The sequence below is a fragment of the Orycteropus afer genome, unplaced genomic scaffold, assembly GCF_000298275.1.
Source record: "Orycteropus afer afer isolate SDZICR_OR568_19922 unplaced genomic scaffold, OryAfe1.0 scaffold00068, whole genome shotgun sequence".
Classification (NCBI taxonomy): Eukaryota; Metazoa; Chordata; class Mammalia; order Tubulidentata; family Orycteropodidae; genus Orycteropus; species Orycteropus afer.
Genome location: NW_006921655.1, coordinates 11,706,525 through 11,734,159, shown reverse-complemented (window position 1 = coordinate 11,734,159; position 27,635 = coordinate 11,706,525). Strand labels below are relative to the sequence as shown.

The 27,635-nt window shown below is 40.3% G+C and overlaps 1 protein-coding gene across 1 annotated transcript in view; it reads right to left on the bottom strand.

Moving 5' to 3' along the window:
- RYR3 (ryanodine receptor 3) overlaps nt 1-27,635 on the bottom strand; it is a 585,899-nt gene that overhangs the window by 36,172 nt on the left and 522,092 nt on the right. Inside the window, exons 76-90 of the mRNA XM_007940521.1 lie at nt 23,366-23,472; nt 22,886-22,937; nt 21,832-21,885; nt 17,617-17,716; nt 17,387-17,466; nt 14,999-15,075; nt 12,201-12,274; nt 11,931-11,948; nt 11,445-11,525; nt 10,903-10,991; nt 9,822-9,950; nt 6,395-6,499; nt 4,589-4,670; nt 2,606-3,933; nt 675-733 (exon numbers count right to left, since the gene is read on the bottom strand). Of these exons, the coding sequence (XP_007938712.1) occupies nt 675-733; nt 2,606-3,933; nt 4,589-4,670; nt 6,395-6,499; nt 9,822-9,950; nt 10,903-10,991; nt 11,445-11,525; nt 11,931-11,948; nt 12,201-12,274; nt 14,999-15,075; nt 17,387-17,466; nt 17,617-17,716; nt 21,832-21,885; nt 22,886-22,937; nt 23,366-23,472 (2,435 nt within the window). The remainder of the gene's footprint in view (nt 1-674; nt 734-2,605; nt 3,934-4,588; nt 4,671-6,394; nt 6,500-9,821; nt 9,951-10,902; nt 10,992-11,444; nt 11,526-11,930; nt 11,949-12,200; nt 12,275-14,998; nt 15,076-17,386; nt 17,467-17,616; nt 17,717-21,831; nt 21,886-22,885; nt 22,938-23,365; nt 23,473-27,635) is intronic.

The following is a 27,635-nucleotide window of genomic DNA, read 5'->3' as shown; positions in this document are numbered from 1 at the left end:
ACCTCAGACCTTTTAGTTAGCAGCTGAATGCCTTAACCACCGCACCACCAGAGCTCCTGGCAGCATTCACAGGTACTCTTACATGACATAAAAGAGCTTTAGCACAGGCCCTAGCATATAGTTAAGTAAACACTAGATCTAATCATCATTAGCATTATGTGAAGTTGCTAAGGGTGGGTATTTGATAATTTGTTTGACCAGACTGTGAAACTCTGACCTACTATTGGAATTATAAAGTTAACAAGGGTTAATAGATGCTACAGCCCTCAAACCCACACAATGTGTTTATTACATCCAAAACAAAAACAAAAGAAACCCAAACTCACTGCCACTGAGTCAATTCCAACTCTACCAACCCCCATTGGGTTTCTAAGGCTGTAAATCTTTATTGAAGGAGATTGCTCTGGTTTTCTTCTGCAGAACAAACAGCTGGTGGGTTCAAACTACTGACCTTCTGGTTAGCAGCCAAATGCCTTAACCACTACACCACCAGAATCCCTTGTGCTTACTATATAGTTAGGGTTAAAAATAAATCACCCAGGATTTGAACAATGTCCATTTCTTAAACTAACAGAAATCAATTATAGCAATAAAACAGTGGATGCTATCAGGTAGATACTAACAAAAACTATCTAACACAGCAATTAGAATACTAGATGTGATCAAGAACTTACTCTGCCTTCTCAGATTCTACTTTTCCTTCTGCTTCACGTGCTGCTTTCATCTCTGCTGCCTAGGCAAAAATAACAATCGTCAAGAAGTCTGCAAAGAATTGAGTTCAGGATGATGATCCATGTCATTGGCCATTTTCCTCTTGGTCATAAATCCCAATGGCTTTCTCTTCTTCTCCTCTCAGGAACACAGAATGTTAGTTTCCTGCTATATCAAGCTACTATGGAGAGATGTCAAGAAAAAGACTTCAAACTTGAAAACTCAGTAGCCCTGTCATTATTCAATTCAAAGATAAAACTTGTGCTCAGACATTCTCAGTGTTCCATGGTGATGGTCTTACTGCTCCATGAGGTCAGGGAGAGATATAACACAGATCACACCAAGTCTAATCCAGAACCTGCTTCTCTCTAACAGGCTTACGGCCTTGTCTTCAGTCATCCTACTGCTACCTCAACTCCTCTGGCTGATGACCATATTGCACTTAGAATAAAATTCAATCTCCTTACCAAGACATACAAGTCTGCCACCAGACTCTCTCTCTTCATCTCAGATCGCTTGATTCGTTTCCCACGCTCAAACACCCAAGACCTTCTTTCTTCTCCTAGAAGATTCCAAATCATTCCCACTTACCATATTCTCTTCCTGGAGTATGACTGCCCTGGCTTTTCACATGCCTACCATCTTATTTTCCTTCAGCACTTGAATCAGATGACACCTCTTCAGAAGCTTCCTTAATGAACCTATTTATAGTAGGACCCAAGTACACTCCATAACACATTACGTCATTCATTTGTTTTAGCATGCATCATAAATTATAATTATCCTATTTATTTGTTGTCTTCTCTGCCAGAAGTTAAGCTCCATGAAAGCAAAAATGTTGTCTCCCTTGTTTGGCAATTTATCCTTCAAATCCTAAAACACAACCTGGCATATAATGGTCCCTGAATGGGTCACTACTATGTGTCAAACTTTGTTCTAGGCCCTGGGACTACATCAGAGAACTAAACAGAATAAATAATATTGTAAGAACGTGTGTGTGTCTGATGCTTCCTTCCCTGATTCTCCAGCTCAGGTGAGAGCTTCCTCCTACACATTGCCACAGAACCCAACATTTCTCCTTCATAACATTCTGCACACTTGTCATGGTTTTTCCAATGTCTACTTTCTCCAATAACCTATAGGGATAATGCATTTCTCATTCACGACTGTATTCCCAGAGCATAAAATAATGACATGGACATATTAGCTACTCAATAAGTCTAGATGGAATGATAAATGATGGAAAAGCACTCTTTAGGTTAGAATTGCCTCACATTTCCTTCACGCTCTTTTTGGTGCCACAGTGATACTGTTGAGTTGGATGCCATAGAGAGAGAATATATCCAGAACCTTCTGTGACCAAGGAGATCTGAAGTACTTCCATCCAAATCACTTAATCTGGTTGGCAGATTCCAAGTGCAAATTGGATAGTGGGTACATCATAAGGATAAAAGTGCCCAAAATCATGCTAAAACTCTCTGGGAGGATAGACTAAATCATATGATATCATCTGGACCTTAAAGATTCTATAGAAATACTGTGTTCAAAGAAAGGTCTCCTCTTGTGTCCTAGTTTCCTATGCTTTCCATTCACTAAGTGAACCTGTGCACTAGGAGAACTAACCTTGTAATAAAGGTATGGAAGCAAGAGGGCCACAAACCATCCTATTTGAACCCTGCAGTGTAAAATGGAAAACTACTCACACGAGACAACTATCTAAGTCTTGATCTCCCCAGACATGACAGAACGGGAATGATAAAGTCAACATAATCAAAGCAGAGATAGTGTCTAATACAGTGTTGGCTTCTAGGTGGTTGGTGTCAGTACTGATTGCAAGACACAGTGTCAAGTCTTTTTCTGGGGATAAAGAAAGATAGAAACACAATGTGCTTACCTGTGCTTTCCTTTTCTTCTGTACAGTACTTTCTAACGTAGGGGGTTCATCCTTGCCAACAATCTCAGAGAGGTCACCCAAACCTACTTCAGGCCCATGCTTTAAGCTGCCTTCTTTCTTTGAGTGGAGTCCAAAGAGATCTGACATAATGTCCACATCTCCCTTCTCACCTTTTACGAAATGTACTAGTTCAGTTGTAATACCTGGCTCAGTCACTTCTGCCCTCTCCGCCTCCATAACATCATCATGAATTCCAAATTGAGTTGGGTCAGGCATGTCACCCAGGATCTTAGTTACTCTGATGTTTTTTGCTCCTTCTACCAGGCCCCCTCCAAATACTGTATTCCAGAGAATCTGAAAGATTCCTCCCAAGATAGCGAAGAACAACTGGAATAGCCCTACAAACAACATCCAGAAAAAAGAGAAAAACACCTTTACTAGTTCCTTCATAGTCATCTTTTTCACCTTCCTGTACTGCTTCTTGAGATTTTTTAGGGTAGCTCTCTTCAGAAAATTGGTGACATTTCTCTTCACTGAGTCACAGGCCATAGCAAATGCAGAGACAGACTCAAAGGACTTATCTTCTTCCTCGTCATCCTCAATTTCCAACATGTAAGAATTTTCATGTTCTTCTTCCTCCTCTTCTGGCCTATCAGCTGAATCAGATTCAGAGATCTGAGATGCCAACTGCATTTCAAAGATTGTATCCTCACAGAAGTTCACAAACAATTCCATCTTTTCTTGTTCCCCACCTTCATTGACAACATCAAAGATGAACTGTCTCTTTGATTCCTTCACTTGAGGCTTCTCCCATTGAGTTCGACTGGATTCACTGATTTCAAAATAAACACGCTCAATTTTCTTGGCCCCACCCATGATCTCAATGCGTCCTAGGTATGGTTCGAAATAATTCAGCACACTTTCTGCTGGGTCCAACAGACACTTCAGACGAGAATCATTTGGCATATGTTCAGAAAGATTTGTCAATAACACTGCCACGTTAAACCCTATGTCCTTGGCCGGCTCATGGAACCGGTCTACAAAATCAATGTAATTAAACATATCATTCTCATCAGCTTCTGCACAAGAAAGGAGAAAGTCAATCTCTGACTGTGTGTACTGTTTTTGCCCTTCCATGGCCTTCTGGAATTCTTTCTTGGAGATAATCCCTTTGCCATCTGGGTCATATTCCTTGAAGGTTTCTGAGCTGGTTAAATCTTTAAGTTTCAAGAACATGTCAAAGAATTTCAAGATCATTTCTACATTTGTAGATGACTCTACTAGTGTGTCAACCATCTGCTTGCCAATAGTTCCATTTACCACATTCCCTGTGAGGCAGGTTCAAAAAAGACATACACATATATAAATAAATCCAAGCCATCACATAACAGGAGAGGTTGCTACTTTTTAGAAGGCTTACGTGCCAAACTAGTCAGTCTTTTCTGACCTGGAAGATTTGGAAATGGGTAGGAGGGAGCAGCAAGCCATAAAGACTACACCACTAGGAGCCAAGGGAAGAAGGATATGGCCACACCACTGCCTTTTGTCTGGCATGGGGCCTGGGAAGTGGTTTCATTATTAGATTATTGGGGACACATAGGAATAAGTGGTGCCCCTCTTATCCCCTTAGACCTAGGAGGGTGTCCAACTAGATGGCTGGCATACACACTGGCAGCCAGATGTATTGAAAAGCAATGGGGAAAGGGTAGGGATAGGGAGGAGCAAAGCTTGGAGGTTTTCCCCAGTTCATTCTGGCTTTCCTATAGATAGAAAATGAGTTCGTTTCAGGCTTTGTCCATCAGACCACGTGCCCCTCACTTATTCTTATTTATTTATTTATCTTTGGTTTCTGAAAATTTGGCTTTCTAACCAATGTGATACGGTATCAATGACCTGCCAGAAGGATAATCTGCATGATTAGTAAGGTTAGTGCTCAGACCAATTACAGTTGTGTGAATGCCTAGTTATACCAAACAGCCCAACCTTCCAGGAGGGATAGAAGCATCACCACCATGTCCTGAAGGAGATCCAAGAGTTCCTTCAGCAGCTCGATCTGACTGGAATCCTAGAACAGAAACAGGAGATACCCCTGAGCTATCTGATGCCTCAGCAAAGTACAGGGAAGTGAGCAAGAAGAGCCTGCTCTGGAAAGGTTAGGTGAAGGCAGCACCAATATCATGAATGAGCTCCCTTCTCATTGTGAATGAGGATGGTTCAGCCACGTTTGTAGCACCAGAGACTCCCTATAGCAGGACTCATCCATTACAGCCCCTTTACATTTGTCCTTTTATTGGTACAAGGTGGCAGATAAACCAATTGTGGTCCAAATTACTGAATAATCCCATTCACCAAAGGGCCTGTAGATATCTCTAGAAGTTTATGCTACTGTTTTCTATACTGGAGAATTACCAGTGAGCTTTATGGGAATAATAATGCAATCTGATGATGGTGTCAAGGTTATATTTGAACCCAAGGGGGCTCTCCTTTCTTTCTGGATTAATTTAGGTTCTCTTCATTGTAACTGGTGGTGATCTGGGTGCCACTGGTCCCTTAAAATGTTACAGAATCAAGGTTATTCCTCTGGATGGTTTTGATACTAGTCTGTTTGGTTTCAATTTCAGCAATGCACACAGGGCATTGCCAAGTTAGCTCTGTGCTTTATCTGCTGTGTCCTAGGAGGAAAATGATCCATGAAAGATCCGAAGTGGGCAATCTGTGGGTAAGGCTGAAAAACACCTTCTGGGTCACATTTCTTTAACAAACTCTCTCTCAAAAAGACATAAATCTTTGCCTAGTCCTTCAAATTTCAGAGGGATTTTTCCCACCTGTGCCTTGTGTCATATCTATACTCAAAATACAGAATATTAGAGCTTGAAGAAACCTCAGAGGTCATTTATTCTCACTCTCAATATTTTATAGATGATGAAACCAAAACCCAGAAAGAGGAAATGACTTTCCAAGTCACTAGTGAAGAGGTGGCAGAGCCAGGCTCTGGTTTCCTGAGCCTCACACCATGCTGCCCTGGCTGAGACAGGAGTAGATGTATGACTGCCAGATTTGCAGCCCACCCAAGAACTCTCTCCTCCTAAACTCTCTCCTCCTACAAGGCCAGAGTCAAAAGGGGAAAAATGAAAGGGTTAAATAACACATTCCAGAAGAGAGAAGAGGCAGATGTGATAGCCTTGAAAATTTTAGATACACATTATTTAAATTAGTACTGCAAATGTTACCCTCATCAGCCTGAAACACATCCTGAAATTCTCCCTCATGTGTTGCCATGGAGAGATGCGATCAACAGCTACGTATGCTACGTTCATTTGTCCATAATAAACGCTCTGAGTGGTTCTGATTCTTGCCAGAGAGATGGGGAGTGAGGAGAGACAGGGGAAAGCAAAGGTGAGGAAGGAGGGACATATGGATTACAGAGACATGCAGACATTTGACAGATTAGAAGGGATGGGATATAGTGTTTATAAATGACAAAACGATGACAAGGAAGCAAAAATGATTAGCATTATAAAAAGCAAATGTTGAGGCAATTATGTAAAGGGCAGGCTGATGGGCACAAGGAAGGAAGCTGCAACCATGCAAAAGCCTGTCTGGGACCCCCTGGAACCATTCCTTCCTCATCTCCCATTTTGGTCCTTAGTTTTAAAAAATGGGACCTAATCTGCATGGCTATTCCAGCCATTTGATCCAGCAGCCACATCCAAAAACAGGAATACTAAGGGGTGGGGACTGACTTAGCATTTCACACCAATGACATGTGCAGGGAACGAGCCATAGTACCTGAGAGAGTTTCATCTGCATGTTAGCAAATACATGGAGGAAGCCGACCACTGCGTCCCACAGCCTGCTGTGAGCCAGGCTCTGCTGGTTCCCAATGCAAGGGCCCTACGGAGAAGAGCACAGCCTCATTTCACTTAGACAGCATGGGTTTCTCTGAAGCCTGAAGGGCATCTGACGCCTTCTTAGGTGTCCAAACCACATTTCTCAAAAGTCACGTATTTTTTAGCTCAATTTTTTCTCAGGATACTACTCTCCCCGCCCCAACCATAGGCTGCTATGCCTAGGAAGAACCACTAGGGCTTTCACAAGCTGGTGATTTTAAAAACTTCTTTCAGCATCAGAATGCATTCTTTAAAAGGAATCTTATATCAAAGAATGATATGGAAAGAGCGAAATGCTCTGGTTGAAACAGCTGAAGGGCATTCCTGACCACCCTCTTTGGGTTAAGAGGGTTTCTTTTTCTTCTTTTTTTTTGGGGGGTGGGTGGGTAGGGATAATCTCAAGGATTCTACGGGGCACAATTTCAAAACCTTGTCTAATCTAGCTATTGCATCAAGGCAAAGCCACACATGCGACTATCTACTCCATTTAAAAAAGGTGCATAATAATCCTAGCATTCAACTACTTCTAAGATTTTATCATTAACCTTAACTTCAGGTATAATAGCATCTCTATCTTTTCCTGAAAGCCTAATAAGGGATGACTTAATTGCCAGTTTCCATTTTCCATGTTAATAACCATTCTTATTTTTGGAGATTACGGAGCCAACACTTATTACTATCCTCTACTCTTCCTTACAGTGTATTTTTCTCTACCATTTAATTAAGGAGCCCTGGTGGTGCATGGTTAAGCACTCAGCTGTTAATTGAAAGGTTGGTAGTTTGAAGCTACCCAGCAGCTTCAAGGGACAAAGACTTGCTGATCTTCTTCCATAAAGGTTACAGCCCAGGAACCCTATAAGGCAGTTCTACTCTTCACATGTGGTCGCTATAAGTCAAAATCAACTCAGCACCTTTAACAACAACCCTTTCATCCATTTCTTTACATTTTTGTTGAATAAGAAAGTTCAAAATGGGACACTGATACTATCTCAAGGGCTTGGCAGCATTCCCAGGGAAGAGGTCAGTGGGAGAAACTGCCTGAGTCTTCAAGTCATGAAAGCTTGTTTAAAAATCTTTGTTCATATATATTCAGTGTTTGGTCTCTAAAAGCCACTAATTTCTTTTGGAACTCATAAAAGAAGCTCTCTTTTACTTTTGAGTTAAGTGCTCTATGGGAAATTCTGAAGGTTGGGATGAGTTCTGCAGACAGCACATCAGATGCTTGTCAAATATATTCAATTTCACAGCCTGTGAAACTTCAGGCCAGTCACCTGTTTCTATGTTTCTCTCTCCTCTGTGTCCTTACAATTCCCAATTGACTGGTATCATTCTCTCCATTTAAAACCTCCTTTTCAAATTTATATTAATGAGCAAATATGATTTGAATGTGCCAGTTGGCTCATCTTATGGATCTTTAATTAGATGAGAATGTAATGCCTCTCGTAGGACAAATTTCAGGTCAGTCACTTCACATGTACAAAGAGCCATTCAACACTATTGGGCTTTTGAAATAGAGAATGTTCTTTGGGAAAGAAATGAAGATATATAGAAAAGGGGATGAAATATTCCCTGCTTCTTTCTGTTTTGCTTTTCTGTGTCAGCAAAATTGACATAATTGCTGAAATTATTCCTCATGAAGCCACACACAATCTTATCTCTGCAACTATTTCAAACAACTGACCCAGCATGTATTTCCTCCTCCGAATCTGGCCACATCCCACATCCCACAAAGACTCTGAGCCCTTCAGTTCCTAAGAACCTTGCCTTCCTCTGAACTCACACAGTGTTTATGAGCACATGTATGGTTCTAAAGCAGAGAGTGTATGATTATCTTGCATCATGCATGACCATCTGATATATTATTTTCACATGTATATGTATTTTCTCAATTGCACTGCAAGCAACTTGAGAGCTTACTTCTTTTAAAGAACCACAGTACTGAGCATAAGAGAAGTGTTTTGTTGGATTAATGAATACATAAATGAAAAAGTCTCATCTTCTGATTATGATCATTTGAGGATGTAGTATTATTTTTGCTTAAAAAAATCTTGTATTAGATCACAGAGGTCTGTGATGTATTTTCACTGAACACCCAGTTATGCCTGGATACATCCTTTATCCCCTTTCATCATTAGCTAGACCATGGCAGGCAATGAACAGAGAGATGAGCAGATGTAGAATTCAATCTGAAATTCACTTACAGGTTTGAATGCCATTGCACATAATTTATGTAGTTCCAAAATTACATTTTCACAAGTTAATTTCTGACAAATTAGTAGGATCCCATGAATTATTATTTTTTTAATCTTAAGACTCAGTATCATTTACTTCTTCATTCTATCAAAATCATTTCTCCATTCTACAATTACTGAACTCCTATATGTACAGACATTGTACTTGCTATATTTTTTTAAAAAATGAGATTAAATGGGAAACTTCCTGTCCTCAAAAAGCTTTTGGTCTAGAATGAAAAACAAAATGTAGCTAGCCCACCTTCTGCCATCAAGCCAATTCTGACTTATAGTGACCCTATCAGACAAATTAGAATTGCCCTATTGGTTTTCTGAGGCTATACATCTTTAGGGAAAGGAGCTCTGGTGGCACCATGGTTAAGGCATTTGGCTGCTGACCAAAAGGTTGATGGTTCGAACCCACAAGCCACTCTGCAGGAGAAAGATGAGACAGTCTGCTTCCATAAAAATTTACAGCTTTGGAAACCCTATGGGGCTTCTACTCTGTCCTAAAGGTTTGCTATGAGTTGGAATTGATTTGATGGGAGTGGGTTTGAAAATCTTTAGGGAAGCAGACTGTCTTATCTCTCTCCCACAGACCGGCTGGTGGGTTCAAACTACCAACCTTTTAGTTAGCAGCTGAATGCTTTAACCAGTGCACCACGAGGGCTCCTTTGTAGCTAGATAAAAGTAAATTACTAGTAAGTTACAGTAGGGGTTACAAGCTAGTTTCTGATAGAGTAAGTATACTATTTATTGTTCTTGTTCATAGATATGAAAGAAATATTGTCAGCATCAGCATGACACTGGATACATAGTCCACTCTGTACATTCACATTTTCTGTATAAAAACCAAAACCAAACTCACTGCCATCGAGTCGGATCCGACTCATAGCAATCCCTCCTTGGGTTTCTGAGGTGGTGTCTCTACGGAAGTAGATTACCCAACCTTCCTTCCGAGGAGCGGCTGGTGGAATTGAACCACCAGCCTTCTGGTTAGCAGTCAAATGCCTTAGGCACTATGCCACCAAAGCTCCCCATTTTCTGTATAGAATATATAATATAGGAATTATATATGCACTCTACAGCACATACCTGGATGTATTCTGTGAGGGAATTGAAAATCTGCTTGGTAACCACCAGAGCTTTGGAAAAGTTGTGTTGTCCAGATTCATCAATAATTTCCTTCCCTGAGTAATACCAGTAGAAATCACTGATTGATTCCTAAGAACAAACAAGTAGAGTTTAGTACTTCTTCAACTTGTTAGTGAAGCTAAACTCAGTGTTCAGGAAGAGAACAAGAGAATCCTAAATCTCTTTGCTATGGAAAGAGCCCAGAGACTCTGTGAAAATGTGTGGAGATAGTCCTAGCATCATTCCTCCCCAGGAAAGAACAGATAGGAGAGAGGACTGTTCAGCTGGAACTGGGTGACTGTGATATAGGATAACTTATTTAAAATGAAAAATGTACATTAAAGTTAATAAAGATCATCATCCAAATACTTACAATAACAACAACAACATAACAGTCACCATTGTAACAGGAATTGTTCTGAGCACCTTTCATATATTAAATCGTTCAATCTTTACTATTGCCCTAGGAAACAGGTCCTACCCATTTTATAGATGAAGAAACTGGAACACAGGGAGGTTGAATAGATTACTCATGTCACAAACTGATAAGTGGCAGAACCAAGATGAGGAATCAGCAAAGAGAAAACAAGAATCTTTTCTTTACTTTCATGTAGATCTTCTCAACGTAATTTTGATTTTCCTTCCAACAAATAAGCCAAGAGACTTTTTAGCACTAAGAACTTGTAAACTAACTCCCACCACTTTGATTGACAACTTTTTCCTAGTGAAAAAATCTGTCCTCTTCATCCACAGGTTGTTTTGCAGCTCTTGCTCACTGAAGCTAGGTTTTCACCCACAAAACTAAAGCAAGCCAGGATTTTATGATTATTGGCTTGGTATGTAACCATCCCACCCCCTTCTTCAGTCTTCAGCTATACGTTTCAGGCCTTTGACTTACAGTAAGTATGTGGACATAGTTTACAGGGCCTTCCTTATTGAGATTTAACTGTATCCTGGGCTCTCACTGATCCTGTGAAACTGTCTTCAGCTTTTCAAAGTAGATGTGGGGAATGCTACTCTCCAAGGCTCTTCCCCTCCTCACCTGCAGACGCAGAAGGTAGTCCACAGTACTGATGATGATGTTCACAGTGGTGGTGTTGCCCATCTGTGTCCGCAGGAAGTTCTGAAAGTCTGAAAGCACCAGTGTTGGGTCAGAGCCCACCTACGTCATGCTGAGGGAGCTGGCCATGACCTCTCAGCTGAGCTCAAAAGAGATGTACTACGTACACAGCCTTACAAGGGCACCGTGTTTGGGCCCCAGCAGATCTTGTCACAGATCTCTGTGCTACTCACTCCCATCCCAGTGACACCAGAATCTGATAATAAGCTCTAAGGGAATGGACAGAAAGGGTTGGGTGTTTAAGTTCACCAGCTGAATATTATGGAAGGAGCTTAGCCTTTGTGGCACTGAATAACATTAAGTATGAAGCAAAGGGCTTTTTAGATAGGGTTTCTTATTTAGGCAAGGATTAATAGATGTATTTGGCTTAGCAACTAGTTTTATTAAATAGGGCATCCTGAACTGAATAATAATTTTGCACTTGACTGTTACTCTCCCTTGATAAATTGATCTGTTCCACTCACCACTGTTATGTCCTTCACAAAGTAATTGTAGGAATCTAAAGAGATCTCTTGTAAACTCGTCATTCTGGAGCACTTTTTCACCTTGAAAATACAGAATACTGGTGAGCGTTTGTTTGGCTTCTCAACACAGAACACCTTCCAATGCAAATGACTGCAAACATGATAAAGGACCTGGGTCAGAAGTGTTTGAAAAGGAAACTTTGGATGAGTGGTAATAAACTCAAACTTGAGCTGAGGCTGCCAGAGAACAATGCCCAAGAAAATTAAAATATTTAGCTCCAGGCATTTGTAATCAAAACAACTAGGTTAACTGGCAGTAAACAATTCACAGTCTATAACCCTGTGCTTTAATTAAGCATCAAACTGCTAAGTTAAACTTGACATGCAATTAACAAGCCTAAAGTGTGTCTTCACAGAGGCAATTAAGTAAGATCTCTCAGGATTCACAGCACATTGTAGGAACTCAGGCCAGAAACTCAAACTTACCACGTTCACGAACAATGACTGGCAATCAGAGAAAAATAAAAGAATACAAAGTCAGAAAACCATCAATAACATGACAAACTATCTTTATTTACAACTGGTTCTATGAACACATCTAACTTGGACACTGGCTTTATCAAAACTACTGATGGAAATGCTTTGCTGAAATGGAGCAGATTAAGAAGCAGTAAATAGGGATTCTAATCATAAATAGTTAATTGAGATTTTAGTCAGGAAGACAGTGACCTTCACATTCATTAGTTAGTTACTTACGTGTTCCTTCTTCAGTAACCATCCCCAGGCCTTCAGCTTTATTCTGTCTTTCAAATGCATTCAAATCAAGGACACTTTTAATAGACAAAAGAAAACAAAGTTCAGGGCTATACATACTAGGAGAATGGATTCCTAGCATCCATTTTCCTATTGACTGTGAATATGCTGTCCTCGTATTATGCATAAATGGACTAACATATTCATGGCTAAATCCTTTTGTGCCAAGCAATGTTGTCCAAGAGTGTAGTACCTCACAGACCTTGCCACACACACGGAGAGGGGTCATAAGCACTTCTGGTGACTATGACTGTTTGAGGCTTTTCTTATGGATGAAGATTTATAAAGACTTATCAAAAAGGGTGGAAAGAGTCTGATTCTGAGATTTCTCAAAAGAAAGTTTAGTTTTAAATGGACTGACTTATGTTTGCCTTCTACTTTTAGCTATTTTCTCTAAGAATCACAAAGATTTGTGGTTTTCCAGTGTTTAGGATCAGTACAGATGGAAAGAGCTACACATTTCCAGATTTCAAAGTGAATCTATGATCTTTGCATCATTCAGGAGCTAGTAGTGACTAAGATTAAGTTTCAACAGACTGGGTGTCGAGGTGCTTCTGAATTGGTAACAAGTTGGTCTTAATTATGCTCTCCACTTCCCCCAGTCTTCCCAATCAAAATCTACTTAGCCAAGAATTCCTGAACAACCACAAGCTTGATATTGAGGGTACTGTGTTATTTCTAATTAGGGCTCATTGTATTTCTCTAACAGGGACTAACTCCTTCCCTAACATGAAGAGTTTCATAGAATATAAGAACAAGAACCTGAGCAGTTCTTAGCAGAGCTTATGAGTGAGTCCATTAAGACTCTGCAAAATGTTGCCTTCCTTCTACCAGTGGGCAAAGGAAATGACTGTTAGAATGAAAAGACATTGGGGAAAAATCCAGCATCTCTTTTCCCCTTTAAGGAATCACACACATTCTGTAATTTAGATGAATTTTAAAGAGAAGATAGAATATTTCTATTGCCATCTGTAATAGATTGAATTACATCCCCCCAAAATATTGACCAAAGCAAGCAGAGAGCAGGACTTCATACTACCAAGAAAGAAGAGTTGGGAGCAGAGTGCATCCTTTGGAGTTGGGGTCCCTAAGCTGAGAACCTCCTACACCCAGAGGAAGACAGATGCCAAGACACATAGAGATCTCCAAGGGAAGCCCAGCCCATAGATGTTGAAAGGAGACAAGAACTTTCTCTGAGAGCTCAGAAAGAAAGCTTTCCAAGAGAGCATTCTAAATTCAGACTTCTAGTCTCCTAAACTGGGAGAAAATAAATTTGTTTACTAAACCACACATTTACAGTATTTCTGTCATAGCAGCACTAGATAACTAAGGCACCATCTTTTATGGGTTTTCCCAGATCCTGTTGTAAAAAGGGCATGCTCAACAACACAAAGCTATCCTTCTATTTTGGTTTTGCTGTCAAGGGAGTACAGCATAGAAAGAGGACATGGGGATGTCACTGTTTTGAAGCATCTGTTTTGATTTAGGAGACAGTCTGTGTAACAGATATTCTGATCCTTACTCCATCCCTAAATATCCATTTTAAAATATTTTAATTTCTCTATTGCTTAAATATTTTAGAAGTATGTATTATTTTTTATAATCAGAAGAGGAAAGGTATCTTAAAATTTCTGTTAGAATAGAACTAGGTTGGCCTCTGTGGGTTTGTCACCTGCCCCCCAAAACCATCCTTATATAGAAGTTTAGCAATATGAAGTATTATAGACTCCCCAGAGAACTCTCACAAATTTAATTGAGAATTTTATGTGCAATATGGAGCTAAGAATCAGGGATCACACTGCAGCTCAAATATGCTCTCTTTCATTCCAGAGTACGATATTTACCCAATGAAATAAGGTTAGCAAAATTATGAAGCCCATCAAAAGAAAGGATGCCCAATCTCCAAATTTCAAATGGAAAACATAATGCCCCATATTTAAGCATATTAACTGGAGGCAAAGGAACTTAATATCTGTTATTTTCATTTATTTTATATTTCATTGCAGACTATTCAAAATACATGTGAATTCTCAGACACTTTTCATAATGACATTTTTCTTGGAAACACTGCTGGCTCATTTTTGAAATGAGTAAATATGGTAAGTTTATGACTTCTGGTTATATATGGTTGTCTGTTAGGGGTTAGCTCAGCCAGCAGGTGAAGCTTACATGACTTGGTCATATAAACTGCAAGTTTAATGCTTTGTTTTCCAGGCTATGTCAAAATGTTTTCATGTCTTGATGTACCTGTCAAAATGGATGTATCAAATATGTACCCACCAAACACTTTTTCAGAGTCAAAGAATTGTTGAGGATAAAGACTAACAGTGTCTAATGAATCTAATGAAAATACAACCTTGAGTCATAGTGAATAGTGAGGTATGTCCTTACTTTTCCATACTTTACTGCATATATGTTTGAGGAGAAACTCACTGTGTATGCTTAGCCTCCACTGAAAACAACAAAATAAAAAAGGAGGGAAAGGCTATTAAAAAAAAAAATAGGGAGGGTGTGTGTTTGTGGTATGTGGCTTTTGGAGATTACATATTTTTTCCTCTGAATTCTATTTTAATGCAACCCTGAAGGCTGGGAGAACAGCCCCTACCCATTTAGTTTTCACAAGCACTCTTTCAATAATTGCACAATAAGCTAGTTATACTGTGACCCTCTCCTTCCTTTTCCCTTGAATAGTGAAGAGTTAAAAAAAAAAAAAATGCCATGGGTAGTTGCCCCATATTTACCTGCAAGACTGCATGAGGCCAGAAAGGCTTTGAAAGAATCCAGCATCCTTCTTCTCCTTTAAATAATCTAGCATTTTCTGAAAGGGAAAAACAATGGCAACTATTTATGCCACAAATGCTGACCCTTACAAATCATGATGGAGAAATGGAAAATCCCTAGCCATGCAGATGCACTGAGCCAGCCACCGGCCAAGTATCAAAATAATTTGTGGACTTAAAAAAAAACATCTGTATATGCATGAGCTCACCTTCTGCTTCCAAACAAACAAGAAAAAAAAAACCCAAAAAACTCACTATTGACTTTATGAGTTTATGACTCAAAGAGACCCCCTCCTTGGGTTTCTGAGGTGGTATCTCCAGGGAAGTAGATTGCCCAACCTTTCTTCCAAGGAGTGGCTGGTAAGTTTGAACTGCCAGCCTTCTGGTTCCTGAATCACAATCTCTTACGGTGGACCATGATTATTTTATAAAGGTCCAATGACATTCCTGAAAAGACAGTAGTCCAGTAGATATTTGGTATTTGTGAATTTACTGTTTGAAGTTTCTCCTACTTAGAAGACCATACTAGAGTAATACTTGATATTGCTAAGGGAAAATCTGGGAGCTCTGGTAGCATAGTGCCTAAGGCACTTGACTGCTAACCAGAAGGCTGGCAGTTCAAACCCATCAGCCACTCCTTGGAAGGAAGATGGGGCAATCTACTTCCGTAGTGATACTGCCTCGGAAACCCAGGAAGGGTTGCTATGAGTTGGGTCCGGCTCGATGGCACATAACAACAACAACAAGGGAAAATCTGGGAGCTCTGACGGCATAGTGCCTAAGGCATTTGACTGCTAACCAGAAGGCTGGCGGTTCAAACCCACCAGCCACTCTTCAGAAGGAAAATGGGGCAATTTACTTCCTTAATGATACCACTCAGAAACCCAAGGAGGGGTTGCTATGGGTCGGATCCAACTTGATGGCAGTGAGTAAGAGAAAATCTGAATGGCTTATGCTATGAACTTGGCACACAGGAGTAAGGACCCTCACTAGTTGAGAATTTAGTATCTCCTTCACAATAACACTGTTTGCTCTGTTTTACTGGGAAGTCAGGAGTTTTGCCTGAAATAACGAAAAGTTTGTTGGTTTAAAAAAGAAGAAAACAAAAAAGTCCTGCAAAAAATCCAACAGAGAATGCTCATAATAGAATAAGGGAAAGTAAGAAATGTCCTACAAAATGATAATTCTTAATGAGAAAGTCATTGGGAAGAATTAAAGACTAGGAGAAATTCTGTGGTAATCACAATTTTGGAGATTCTTAAGGCCCTGAGATATAATTCTCATAATGTCAAAGGTCAATTTGAAATTTCACTTTCTTGGTACACAGATACTTTTCAGCAAGAGCCTGGAGACAACCATGCATGCCTGTCTTTATGTTGCTGTTGCTGAGTGAATACCATGTACCAGACACTCAACTGTATGCTTCTGTGCTTTCTCCTATTTAACTCTTACTAACGCTGATGGTTCAAACCCACCAGCCACTCCTCGGAAGGAAGATTGGGCAATCTACTTCTGAAGAGGTATCGCCTTGGAAACCCAAGGAGAGGTCACTATGAGTTGGATTTGACTCCATGGCACTGAGTTTGGTTTTTGTTTTGGTTTTTTAGAATGGATACAAGGAACCCTGGTGGCACAGTGGTTTAGGAATCAGCTTAGAACCAAAAAAAAAAAGGTCATCAGCCTCACTATAGGAGAAAGATGTGGGATTTTGCTTCCGTAAAGATTATAGCTTTGGAAATGAGGCAGTTCTACTCTGTCCTAGGGTTGCTATGGGTTTGAGTTGACCTGATGGCAATGGATTTGGTTTTGGTTTGCAATGGAGGCTGATTATTTACTGCTACACCCCCACCTCCTAGAACATAGCGTGGTTTTAGTAATTAATTGGCAATCAGTAAATTGTCGTTGAATGAATGAATGAACAAAAAGCAATGGAGTAGGTGAGTAGGAATATCAATCCCACTTATCAGACAAGGCTCCTTGCTCATAGCAACACAAATAAATGAAAGGACTAAATTAAAAAACTTAAGGTTTTAGACTCCAATTACACAGCTGCCTGGCATGAAAAGGAAACGTCTAGAGTATGTTTCTGTAGAAAATCATCAAATGATGAAAAAACTAAACATTTTTTTCTTTAAACTCTGGGTAAAACCTTTTTACCACCTACACACAATTGTCTGTAGACTCCCAGCCCTGTTCCTGTCTGCACTCCCAGATATTGTGATAACTGGCCACCAGGCAAACTTGCTAGCTGCCCTCTGGAGCAGATTAAACACCTCTTCTCCAAAGTATGATGTCTGTCAACTTTAAATACCCCAGGAGCTCTGGAAAATCTCTGTGAACCCCCATTACCTGTTGTACACTAACGTTGCCTCCATTCAGAATGGCAATGCCCAGTTTCAGAGTCTCAATCACCATGGGGCTCATCTCACCTGTCATAGAGAAGATTCAATTGAATCACCAAGGAAACAGAAGTTCCATCATGCCTATGGGCTTTATTAGGGCTAATTAATAATGATGTATGTCACTGTGTGATATATGTGTAGTAGTTCATGAGGCTAGCCAGGAATCATGGAGATCACCTTTGCTGGCACTTATCATCTGAAGAACCATCTCAGCAGCACCGCGCTCATGCAGCCGGGCTTGCTGATAAAGGGTTTTCTGTTTCTCCATCTCTTTCTCCTGTGCAAAAAAAAAAAAAAAAAAAAAACAGGGAAAAAATCTGTTAACCTCTTCCTCATTGTAGTGAGGCAAGTTGAGAGACAGAATCTTTAGTTTCCTAAGGAAAGCAACAATTTAATTCTGGAGAAATTACATCTCTGATACTTATTTCCTGATACTATCTAGGTTTTCAAAACTGTCGTGGTTAGGTGCTGTCAGGTCGGCTCCAACTCCTAGTGACCCCATGGACAACAGAAGAAATCACACCCTGGTCCTCCACCATCCTCACAATCCTTGCTATGCTTGATCCCATTGTTGCAGCCACTGTGTCAATCCATCTCATTGAGAGCCTTCCCCTTTTTTGCTGACCCTCCACTTTACCAAGCATGACATCCTTCTCCAGGAATCCTTCTAACCACGTGACCAAAGTAGGTAAGACAAAGTCTGGTCATTCTCATGTCTAAGGAGCATTCGGCTGCAATTCTTCCAGGACAGACATGTTTGCTCTTCTTGCAGTCTGTGGGATTTGCAGTATTCTTCACCAACACCAAAATTCAAAGCCATCAACTCTTCTTCGGTCTTCCTTATTCTGTGTCCAGCTTTCACATGCATATGAGGCCACTGAAAATATCATGGCTTGGGTTAGGCACACTCTAGTCTTCAAAGTGACATCTTTGCTCTTAAACACTTAAAAGAAGTCTTTTGCAGCTCAATTGCCTAGTGCAATATGCTATCTGATTTCCTGACTGCTGCTTCCATGGGTGTTGATTGTGCATCCAAGTAAAATGAAATCCCTGACAACTTCAATCTTTTCTCCATTTATCATGATGTTGCTTATTGGTTCAGTTGTGAGGATTTTCATTTTCTTTATGTTGATAATCCATACTGAAGATAGTAGTCTTTGATCTTCATAAGTAAGTGCTTCAAGTCCTCTTTTCTTTCAGCAAGCAAGGCTGTGTCATTTGCATATCTCAGGTTGTTAATGAGTTTTCCTCCAATCCTGATGTTGTGTCCAGCTTCTTGGATTATTTGCTCAGCATACAGATTGATTAAGTATGGTGATACATAAAACTCTGATACACACCCTTCCTGATTTTAAACTATGCATTATCCCCCATCTGTTCCAATGACAGCCTCTTGGTCTATGTACAGGTTCCACATGAGCACAATTAAGTATTCTAGAGTCCCTATTCTTCTCAATGTTATCCATAATTTGTTATGATCCACATAGCTGAATGCCTTTATGTAGTCAATAAAACACAGGTAAACATCTTTCTGGTATTTTTTGCTTTCAGGCAAGATCTGTCTGACATAAGCAATGATATCCCTCATTCCACATCATCTTCTGAATCCAGCTTGTATTTCTGGAAGTTCTCTATCAATATACTGCTAAAACGATTTTTTGAATTATCTTCAGCAAAATTTTATTTGTGTGTGGTATTAATATTATTTGAAAATTTCCACATCCTGTTGGATCATCTTTCTTTGGAATGCACACAAATCTCTTCCAGTCAGTTGGCCAGGTAGCTTCCAAATATGTTGGCATAAAAGAGTAAGTGGCTGTAGTGCTGCATCCATTTACTGAAACATCCCAATGGGTATTCCCTCAATTCCTAGAACCTTGTTTTTTGCCAATTCCTTCAGTGTAGCTTTGAGTTATTCCTTCAAAACCATTGGTTCTTGATCATATGCTACCTCCTGAAATCACTGAACATTGACCTTTTTTTTTTTTTTTTTTTAAAGTACAGTGACTTGTGCATTCCTTCCATCTTTCTTTGGATGCTTCCTGCACCATTCAATATTTTGCCCATAACTTTTGTCACTGTGTGATATATCTGAAGTAGTTCATGAAGCTAGCCAAGAAGCATGGAAATCACCTTTGCTGGCACTTATCATCTGAAGAACCATCTCAGCAGCACCATGCTCATGCAGGCGGGCTTGCTGATAAAGGGTTTTCTGCTTCTCCATCTCTTTCTCCTGTGCAAAAAAAAAAAAAAAAAATTACAAGGAAAAATCTGTTAACCTCTTCCTCTTCAACACTGCATTTTGAGGCAGGCATTTTTTTCTTCCTTCAGCTTGAGAAATGCTGATTGTACTCTTCCTTTTTGGTTTTCTAACTCCAGATCTTTGCACATTTCATTATAATACTTTACTATGTCCTCTCGAACTTCCCATTTGAACCTTTAGTTCAGCTCTTCCGTATTGTCATTTCTTCCATTTGCTTTACCTACTCTCTGTTCAGGAGCTCTGGTGGCATAGTGCCTAAGGCATTTGACTGCTCCATTCAAGAGCAAGTTCTAGAGTCTCTTTTGACATTCATTTTGGCCTTTTCTTCCTTTCTTGTCTTTTTAATGCAGTTTGCTTTCTTCATGTATGATATTATTGATGTCATCCCAGAACTCATCTGGTCTTTGGTCACTGGTGTTCAATGTGTCAAATCTGTTCTTCAGATGGTCTCTAAATTCAGGTGGGATGTAATCAAGGTTCTATTTTGGCTCTCATGGACTTGTTTTAATTTTCTCCAACTTCAACTTGAACTTTTATATGTGCAACTGATGGTCTATTCCACAGTCAGCTCTTGTTTTGACTGAAGATACTAAGCTTCACCTGTTTCCACAGATGTAGTTGATCTGATTCCATCTGCCGAGGCCCCATGTATAGCCAGCATTTATGTTGCTGAAAAAAGTATTTGCAATTAATAAAATCACTGGTCTTGCAAAATTCTATCATGTGATCTCTGGTGCCATTTCTATCACCAAGACCGTATTTTCCAACTACTGATGATTCTTCTTTGTTTCTAACTTTTGCATTCCAATCACCAGTTTTAAGTAATATATCTTGATTGCATGTCTGGTTAATTTCAGATTGCATTAGTTGGAAAAAGTCTTCAATTTCTTCATCTTTGGCTTTAGTGATTGGTGCATAAATTTGAATAGTAGCAGTATTAACTGGAGGAGCTCTGGTGGCATAGTGCCTAAGGCATTTGCTAACCAGAAGGCTGGTGGTTCAAACCCAACAGCCACTCTTTGAAAGGAAGGTTGGGCAATCTATTTCTGTAGTGATATCACCTTGGAAACCCCAGGAGGAGTCACTATGAGTCAGATTTGACCTGATGGCACTGAGTTTGGTTTTTTTGGTTAGTATTAACTGGTCTTCCTTGTAGGCATATGGATATTATCTTATCACTGACAGCACTGTACTTCAGGATAGATCTTGAAACATTCTTTTTGACAATGAATGTTGACATCATTCCTCTTTGTCATTCCCAGAATTATAGACCATATGATTGTCTGAGTCAAAATGGCCAAAACCAGTCTATTTCAGTCCATTAATGCCTAGGATGCTGATCTCTATGTGTTCCATTTCATCTTTGACAATTTCCTATTTTCCTAGATCCATACTTTGTACATGCCACATTCCAAATATTAATGAATGCTTGCAACTGTTTCTTCCTGTCCTGAGTCATGCCCCATCAGCATATGAAGGTCCTGAAACCTGTACTCCATCCATTTCACTAAGATCAACTCAATTTTGTGGAGGCAGCTCTTCCCCAGTTATACTTTTGAGTGCCTTCCAACCTGAGGGGCTCAACTTCCAGCACTTATCAGGCAATGTTTCACTGCTATTCATAAAGTTTTCCAGAAACATATTAAGACAGTATTTCACTGCTATTCATAAGGCTTTCACTGGCCAATTTTTCAGAAGTAGATGACCCCTTCCTTCTTCCCAATCTGTCTTAGTCTGGAAGCTCCACTGGAACCTGTCCATCATGGGTGGCCCTGCTGGTATTTAAAATACTGGTGTCACAGCTTCCAGCTTCACAGCAACACACAAGCTACCACAGTACAAAAAACTGACACAGGAGTGAGGGCTTATTACAATACTTGGGTAGAAATATAAAGTTCCCCACAAGAACAAAACTAGTGAGGTGGTTTGCTGACTGACTAGTAGCTTGCTGCCTTTAATTAGACAAACAGACAGACAACAGAACCATAGCTAATAGGTGTGATTCATTAAGGTAGATTTGCCAACTCAAATACACATGGTGGGTGAACCACATGTGGTAACGTTGGCACCCACCTCTGGCTTGTTGGTGTTGGAGAAGAACCCCAATTTCAATTTTAGGGAAAACTTACTTCAAATGTTTTTTCCTTGTCTTCTTCTTCTTCATCTTCACCACTCTGACAACTCTGAATGAAGAAAGGGAAGGAAGATACAACCAACCAAATTAAAGGTGAATCACATCTCACACACACACACACACACACACACACACACACAACTGTGTCCTACTTTGTCAGGGTAGGGGACAAGGCATAATTCACAGGCACCTCAGGAAGTGTGTACTTTGTAAAACCAGGAACATTTTGACCATCACAGGGCAACACTACACTCTAAATGCCAACTTTATGGTTACCAAGGGGTTCAGAAATGGGAACACAAGGATCATGTAATCAATGGGAATCTATGTGGTTTAACCACAAACCCTAAAACTTCTACATAGTAAAGTTCTGGTATAAATGGAGAGCCAGGCACTATGGGAGCTGTCTCTTTCTAGACACATAACCAGGGGCCAGGCAGTAAGACTGGGTATACCAGGGTCATCAATTCTAAAGTGCCTCTTCTCACTGCAGCTCTGGGCAGCAGCCAGGTTATGGAGTAGGTATCCTGTGCTACAATGTAGCCATGTTTCTGCCACAGATCACAGTATTCCATTTGAGAAAGAGCAGTTTCCTAGTCTACTCAGTCTTTCAGTGGTCCCCATCCCTCTAGATGACATAGAGACAGTGTCTCTGGTTACTTTGCCTCTTCCTGGACACTGGAATCTCCCTTTAGTTTCTAACCCTGTTTATAAATGTACTGTACTTCCTCCACCTGCAGATGTATTTTAATTGTCTGACTTTTCTGAACAATGACTGAAAACACAAAGTCTGTATGTATAAGCCCCATTCAGCTGGTTTTAGAACTGCTATGTGAACCTAGACCCCAGTACCCACTGTTTGTGCAAAGCCTCCAGGTTTCCTTAGGGGGGTGGTGGAGTGGGTTCCTAACGTTATCCCTATAGCACATGGATTGTCCAATGGGTGGAGCCTTGATCTCCACTGAATCTCAGCACCACAGCTTACATGTGCCTGAAGACGGAAGGGAAGACAGAAAGACTAAGACAACTGGCAGAAAATCCAGGTGTACCTTGGCCATCATGCTGGAATAGGAGGTGTACAAAGGATCATCTTCCAATTTGCTGGAAAGAAGGGAGGGAATATTTAGCAGGCTACTTTTCAGACCCAGCCAAAAAAAAAAAAAAAAAAAAATGAGTCCTGTAAATCTTAAATGATATTTACAAATTATTTAGAAATCCGCTCCCCTACCCCAATTCTTAGAACCCACTCTGAAAATCTGAATCAATGTTGGCTTGACATGTTAATATTAATTCAGGGATCAAAGTTGTTTTAAGCTGCTTAATCTCCAGACTCAGTGTCTGGTCTCATGAGAGGGTTATAGCTTGATGTTGTTTCTCTGGATGTTTCTTGACAGCCAATAATAGAGCAGTAAGGAGGAGTGCTCAGATCTGGCATCCCTGCTCTACTCCTTGCCATCTGCAAGAGGAAGTTTTGGGGCAGACACAGTTTCCAGTGCCTGGGAAAAGCAGAGTGTTCTTGGGGTGCTGACCTCCTCTCAGTGAGAGCATTGCGACTAAAATGGAGAATGATCTGATGAAGTGGGTCTGGTTGCTTTTCCATTTCCTCCTCTTCCTCCTCTTCCACCTTGGGAGATTTCTACACAAATCAACACAGACAGCATTTAGGCATGTATCTCAGCACGTGCCACACAATAGCATGCGAGCAAAGAGAAGGTAAAGTGCAAGGTACAGAGTGCGTCAGACTAAAAAGCACAAAAACCACTATGTCATAGATTCATTTCAGGATAAGAGCCCTAAGGATGCAAGGTTTGGGATATACATTTTTTCCAGCCAATCAAAGAAACATTCCAATTAAAAGTTAAAAGGAAAAGAAAAAGCCTGGCCATAGGGGAGGAGCTACTGATCCCAATCAGCAGAAATCCCATGCAAGCTCTGGGCACCCCAGTTCAGGAGGGAAACCCTAGACAGTCACCCAAGAGACTGGGTCTCCCTGTCCAACATCAGAAATTTCTCCTCAAGATCTGGGCTAGAGATAAGGGAGGGGTAAGAGCTACCAAGCACTGAAGCCATTTTGTGTCTAATACTATTCTGGAGTCAATCTAGCAAAGCACCTCTCTTTTCTAACTTCATTCAATTCTAAATTTCTTTTTGATCCCAAGAAATGCTATATGGAATGTGCAAGCCTTGTAGTATCTCCTCTTATCAAGTCTTTTCTGTTTACTTTTGTGGAAAGGGAAATAGCAGCTAGTGCCTGGGGTAGAAATGAATTTTCTAGTCAGTGGCATAGCTAGCAGGGTAGACTGTATTCAGTAAATTGGTGCAGACTACACAAGTTGTGTGAATGTTTCAGAAGACTGGAGGGCCAAAATGATGCTCATTATCAACCTCACTGCTATTCATAAGGTTTTCACTGGCCAATTCTTTGAGAAGTGGATGGCTTCTTCCTTCTTCTGAGTCTTTCTTAGTCTGGAAGTTCCGCTGAAACCTGTCCAACCATGGGTGACCCAGCTGGCATTTGAAACACTATGACAAAGCCTCCAGTCTCACAGCAACACTCAAGCCACCACATTATGACAAGCTAACAGAAAAGTGTGTCTCCTTTAGCTGTTCCCAACTGCTCTGCTCATTTCCTGGTCTCCCCCATCCTTTTTGCTTACCTGGCCTGCCCCCAGGTGCAAACACCTGCCTTCTCCTGGTCCTTATGAATAGCAGTGAAACACTGTCTGATATATTACTGGAAAAATTTATGAATAATGCCTGATGAGCCCATCAGGTCAAAAGGCACTCAGAATATGACTGGAGAAGAGCTGCTTCCTCAGAGAAGAGCCAACATTGATGATGTGGATAGAGTAAAGCTTTTGGGACCTCCATTTGCTGATGTGGCACATCTCAAGATGAGAAGAAACAGCTGCAAACATCCATTAATAATTGGAACATGGAATGTACGAAGTATGAATCTAGGGAAATTGGAAGTTGTCAAAAATGAAATGGAACACATAAAGATTGACATCCTAGACATTAGTGAGCTGCAATGTGCTGGCTTTGGCCATTTTGAATCACACAAACATATGATCTATTACACTGGGAATGACAAATTGAAGAATGGCATGGCATTCATCATCACAAAGAATGTATCAAGATCTATCCTGGAGTACAATGATGCCAGTGATAGGATAATATCCATATGCCTATGAATAAGACCAGTTAATACTACTATTATTCAAATTTATGAACCAATCATCAAAGGCAAAGATGAGGAAATTGAAGATTTTTACCAACTTCTACCATTTGAAATTGACCAAACATGCAATCAAGATGTGTAAATTATCACTGGTGATTGGGATGCAAAAGTTGGAAACAAAGAAGAATCACCGGTAATTGGAAAATATGGCCTAATGACACTGGAGATCACACGATAGAATTTTGTAAGACCAACAACTTATTCATTGCAAATACCTTTTTTCAAATGGCAGCTATACTCATGGACTTTGTAAGATGGAGTACACATGAATCAGATTGACTACATCTGTGGCAAGATTCAATGGAGAAGCTCAGTATCTTCAGCCAAAACAAGGCCAGACGCCGATTGTGGAACAGACCATCAACTGCTCATATGCAAATTCAAGTTGAAGCTGAAGACAATCAAAAGAAGTCCAAGAGAGCCAAAATATGACCTTGATTATATCCCTCCTGAATTTAGAGACTATCTAAAGGATAGATTTGATGCACTGAACACCAGTAACCAAAAACTAGAGGAATTGTGGGATGACATCAAGAGCATCATCCATGAAGAAAGCAAAAGATCATTAAAAAGACAGGAAAGGAAAAAAAGACCAAAATGGATGTCAGAAGAGACTCTGAAACTTGCCTTCAAATGGAGAGTAGCTAAAGAAAATGGAATAATCGACAGGATAAAAGAGCTGAAGAGAAGATTTCAAAGAGAAGCTCAAGAAGACAAAGTCAATTATTATAATGAAATGTGCAAAAACCTGGAGTTAGAAAACCAAAAGGGAAGAACATGCTCGGCATTTCTCAAGTTGAAAGAACTGAGGGAAAAATGTAAGCCTCGTTGGAATACTGAAAGATTCCATGGGCAATATGTTGAACGATGCAGGAAACATAAAAAGAAGATGGAAGGAATACAAACAGTCACTATACCAAAAAGAACTTGTGGATGACCATCCATTTCAGGAGGTGGCATATGATCAAGAACCAATGATACTGAAGGAAAACGTTGAAGCTGCACTAAAGGAATTGGCAAAAAAAAAAAAAAAGGATCTGGGAATTGACGGAATACCCACTGAGATGTTTCAACAAACAGATGATGGTCTGGAGGCACTCACTTGGCTATGTCAAGAGATATGGAACACAGCTACCTGGCCAGCTGACTGGAAGAGATCCATATTTGTAACCACTCCAAAGAAATTTCCACAGGATGTGGAAATTATTAAAGAACACCATCGATATCATATGCAAGTAAAATCTTACTGAAGAAATTCCAAAGCAGTTGCAGCAGTATATTGACAGAGAAATTCCAGAAATGCATGCTGGATTTAGAAGGGGATTTGAAGTGAGGGATATCACAGCTGAAGTCAGATGGATCTTGGTTCAAAGCAAAGAATACCAGAAAGACGTTTACTTGTGTTTTATTGACTATGCAAAGGCATTCAATTGTGTGGATCATAACAAATTGTGGGTAACACTGAGAAGAATGGGAATTCCAGAACACTTAATCATACATGTGAAGAACCTGTACAAAGACCAAGAGGCTGTTGTTCAAATAGAATAAGGGGATACTGCATGGTTTAAAGTCAGGAAGAGAGTGCGTCGGGTTGTATCCTTTCACCATATTTATTCAATCTGTATGCTGAGCAACTAATCCAAGAAGCTGGACTATATGAAGAAGAACATGGCATCAGGATTAGAGGAAGGCTCATTAGTGACCTGGGATATGTAGATGACACAACTTCGCTTGATGAAAGTGAGGATGACTTGGAGCACTTACTGATGAAGATTGAAGACTACAGTCTGCAGTGTGGGTTACACCTCAATACAAAAAAAAAAATCCTCACAACTGGACCAATAAGCAGCATCTTGATGAATGGAGAAGAGATTGAGGTTGTCAAAGACTTCATATTACTTGGTTCTATAGTCAATGCCAACGGAAGCAGCAATCAAGACATCAAAAGACATATTGCATTGGGCAAATCTGTTGCAAAAGGCCTCTTTCAAGTGCTGAAGAGTAAAGATATCTACTTGAAGACTAAGGTAACTGACCTAAGGTAACTTAGACGTAACCTAAGCCATGGTATTTTCAATCACGTCAAATGCATGTGAGAGCTGGACAATGAATAAGGAAGATCAAAGAAGCGGGGATGCTTTTGAGTTGTGGTATTGGGGAAGAATGCTGAGAGTAACATGGACTGCTAAAAGAACTAACAAATCTGTCCTGGAAGAAGTGCAGCTGGAATGCTTCTTGGAAGCGAGAATGGCTAGACTTCATCTCACCTACTTTGATTACGCTGTCAGAAAGGACCATTCTCTGGAGAAGGATGTCATGCTTGGTAAAGTGGAGGGTCAACGAAAGAGGGAAAGGCCCTCAACAAATGGATTGACATGGTGGCTACAGTGATGGCCTCAGGTATATTAGGGATCATGAGGCTGGCATAGGACCGGGCAGTGTTTCGTTCTGTTGTACGTAAGGTCACTATGAGTCAGAGACGATTCAAAGGCACATAACAACAACAGCATCAATCTCACATGAATCCCCAAACCAGGAAAACCAAGGAACTGCCTTTC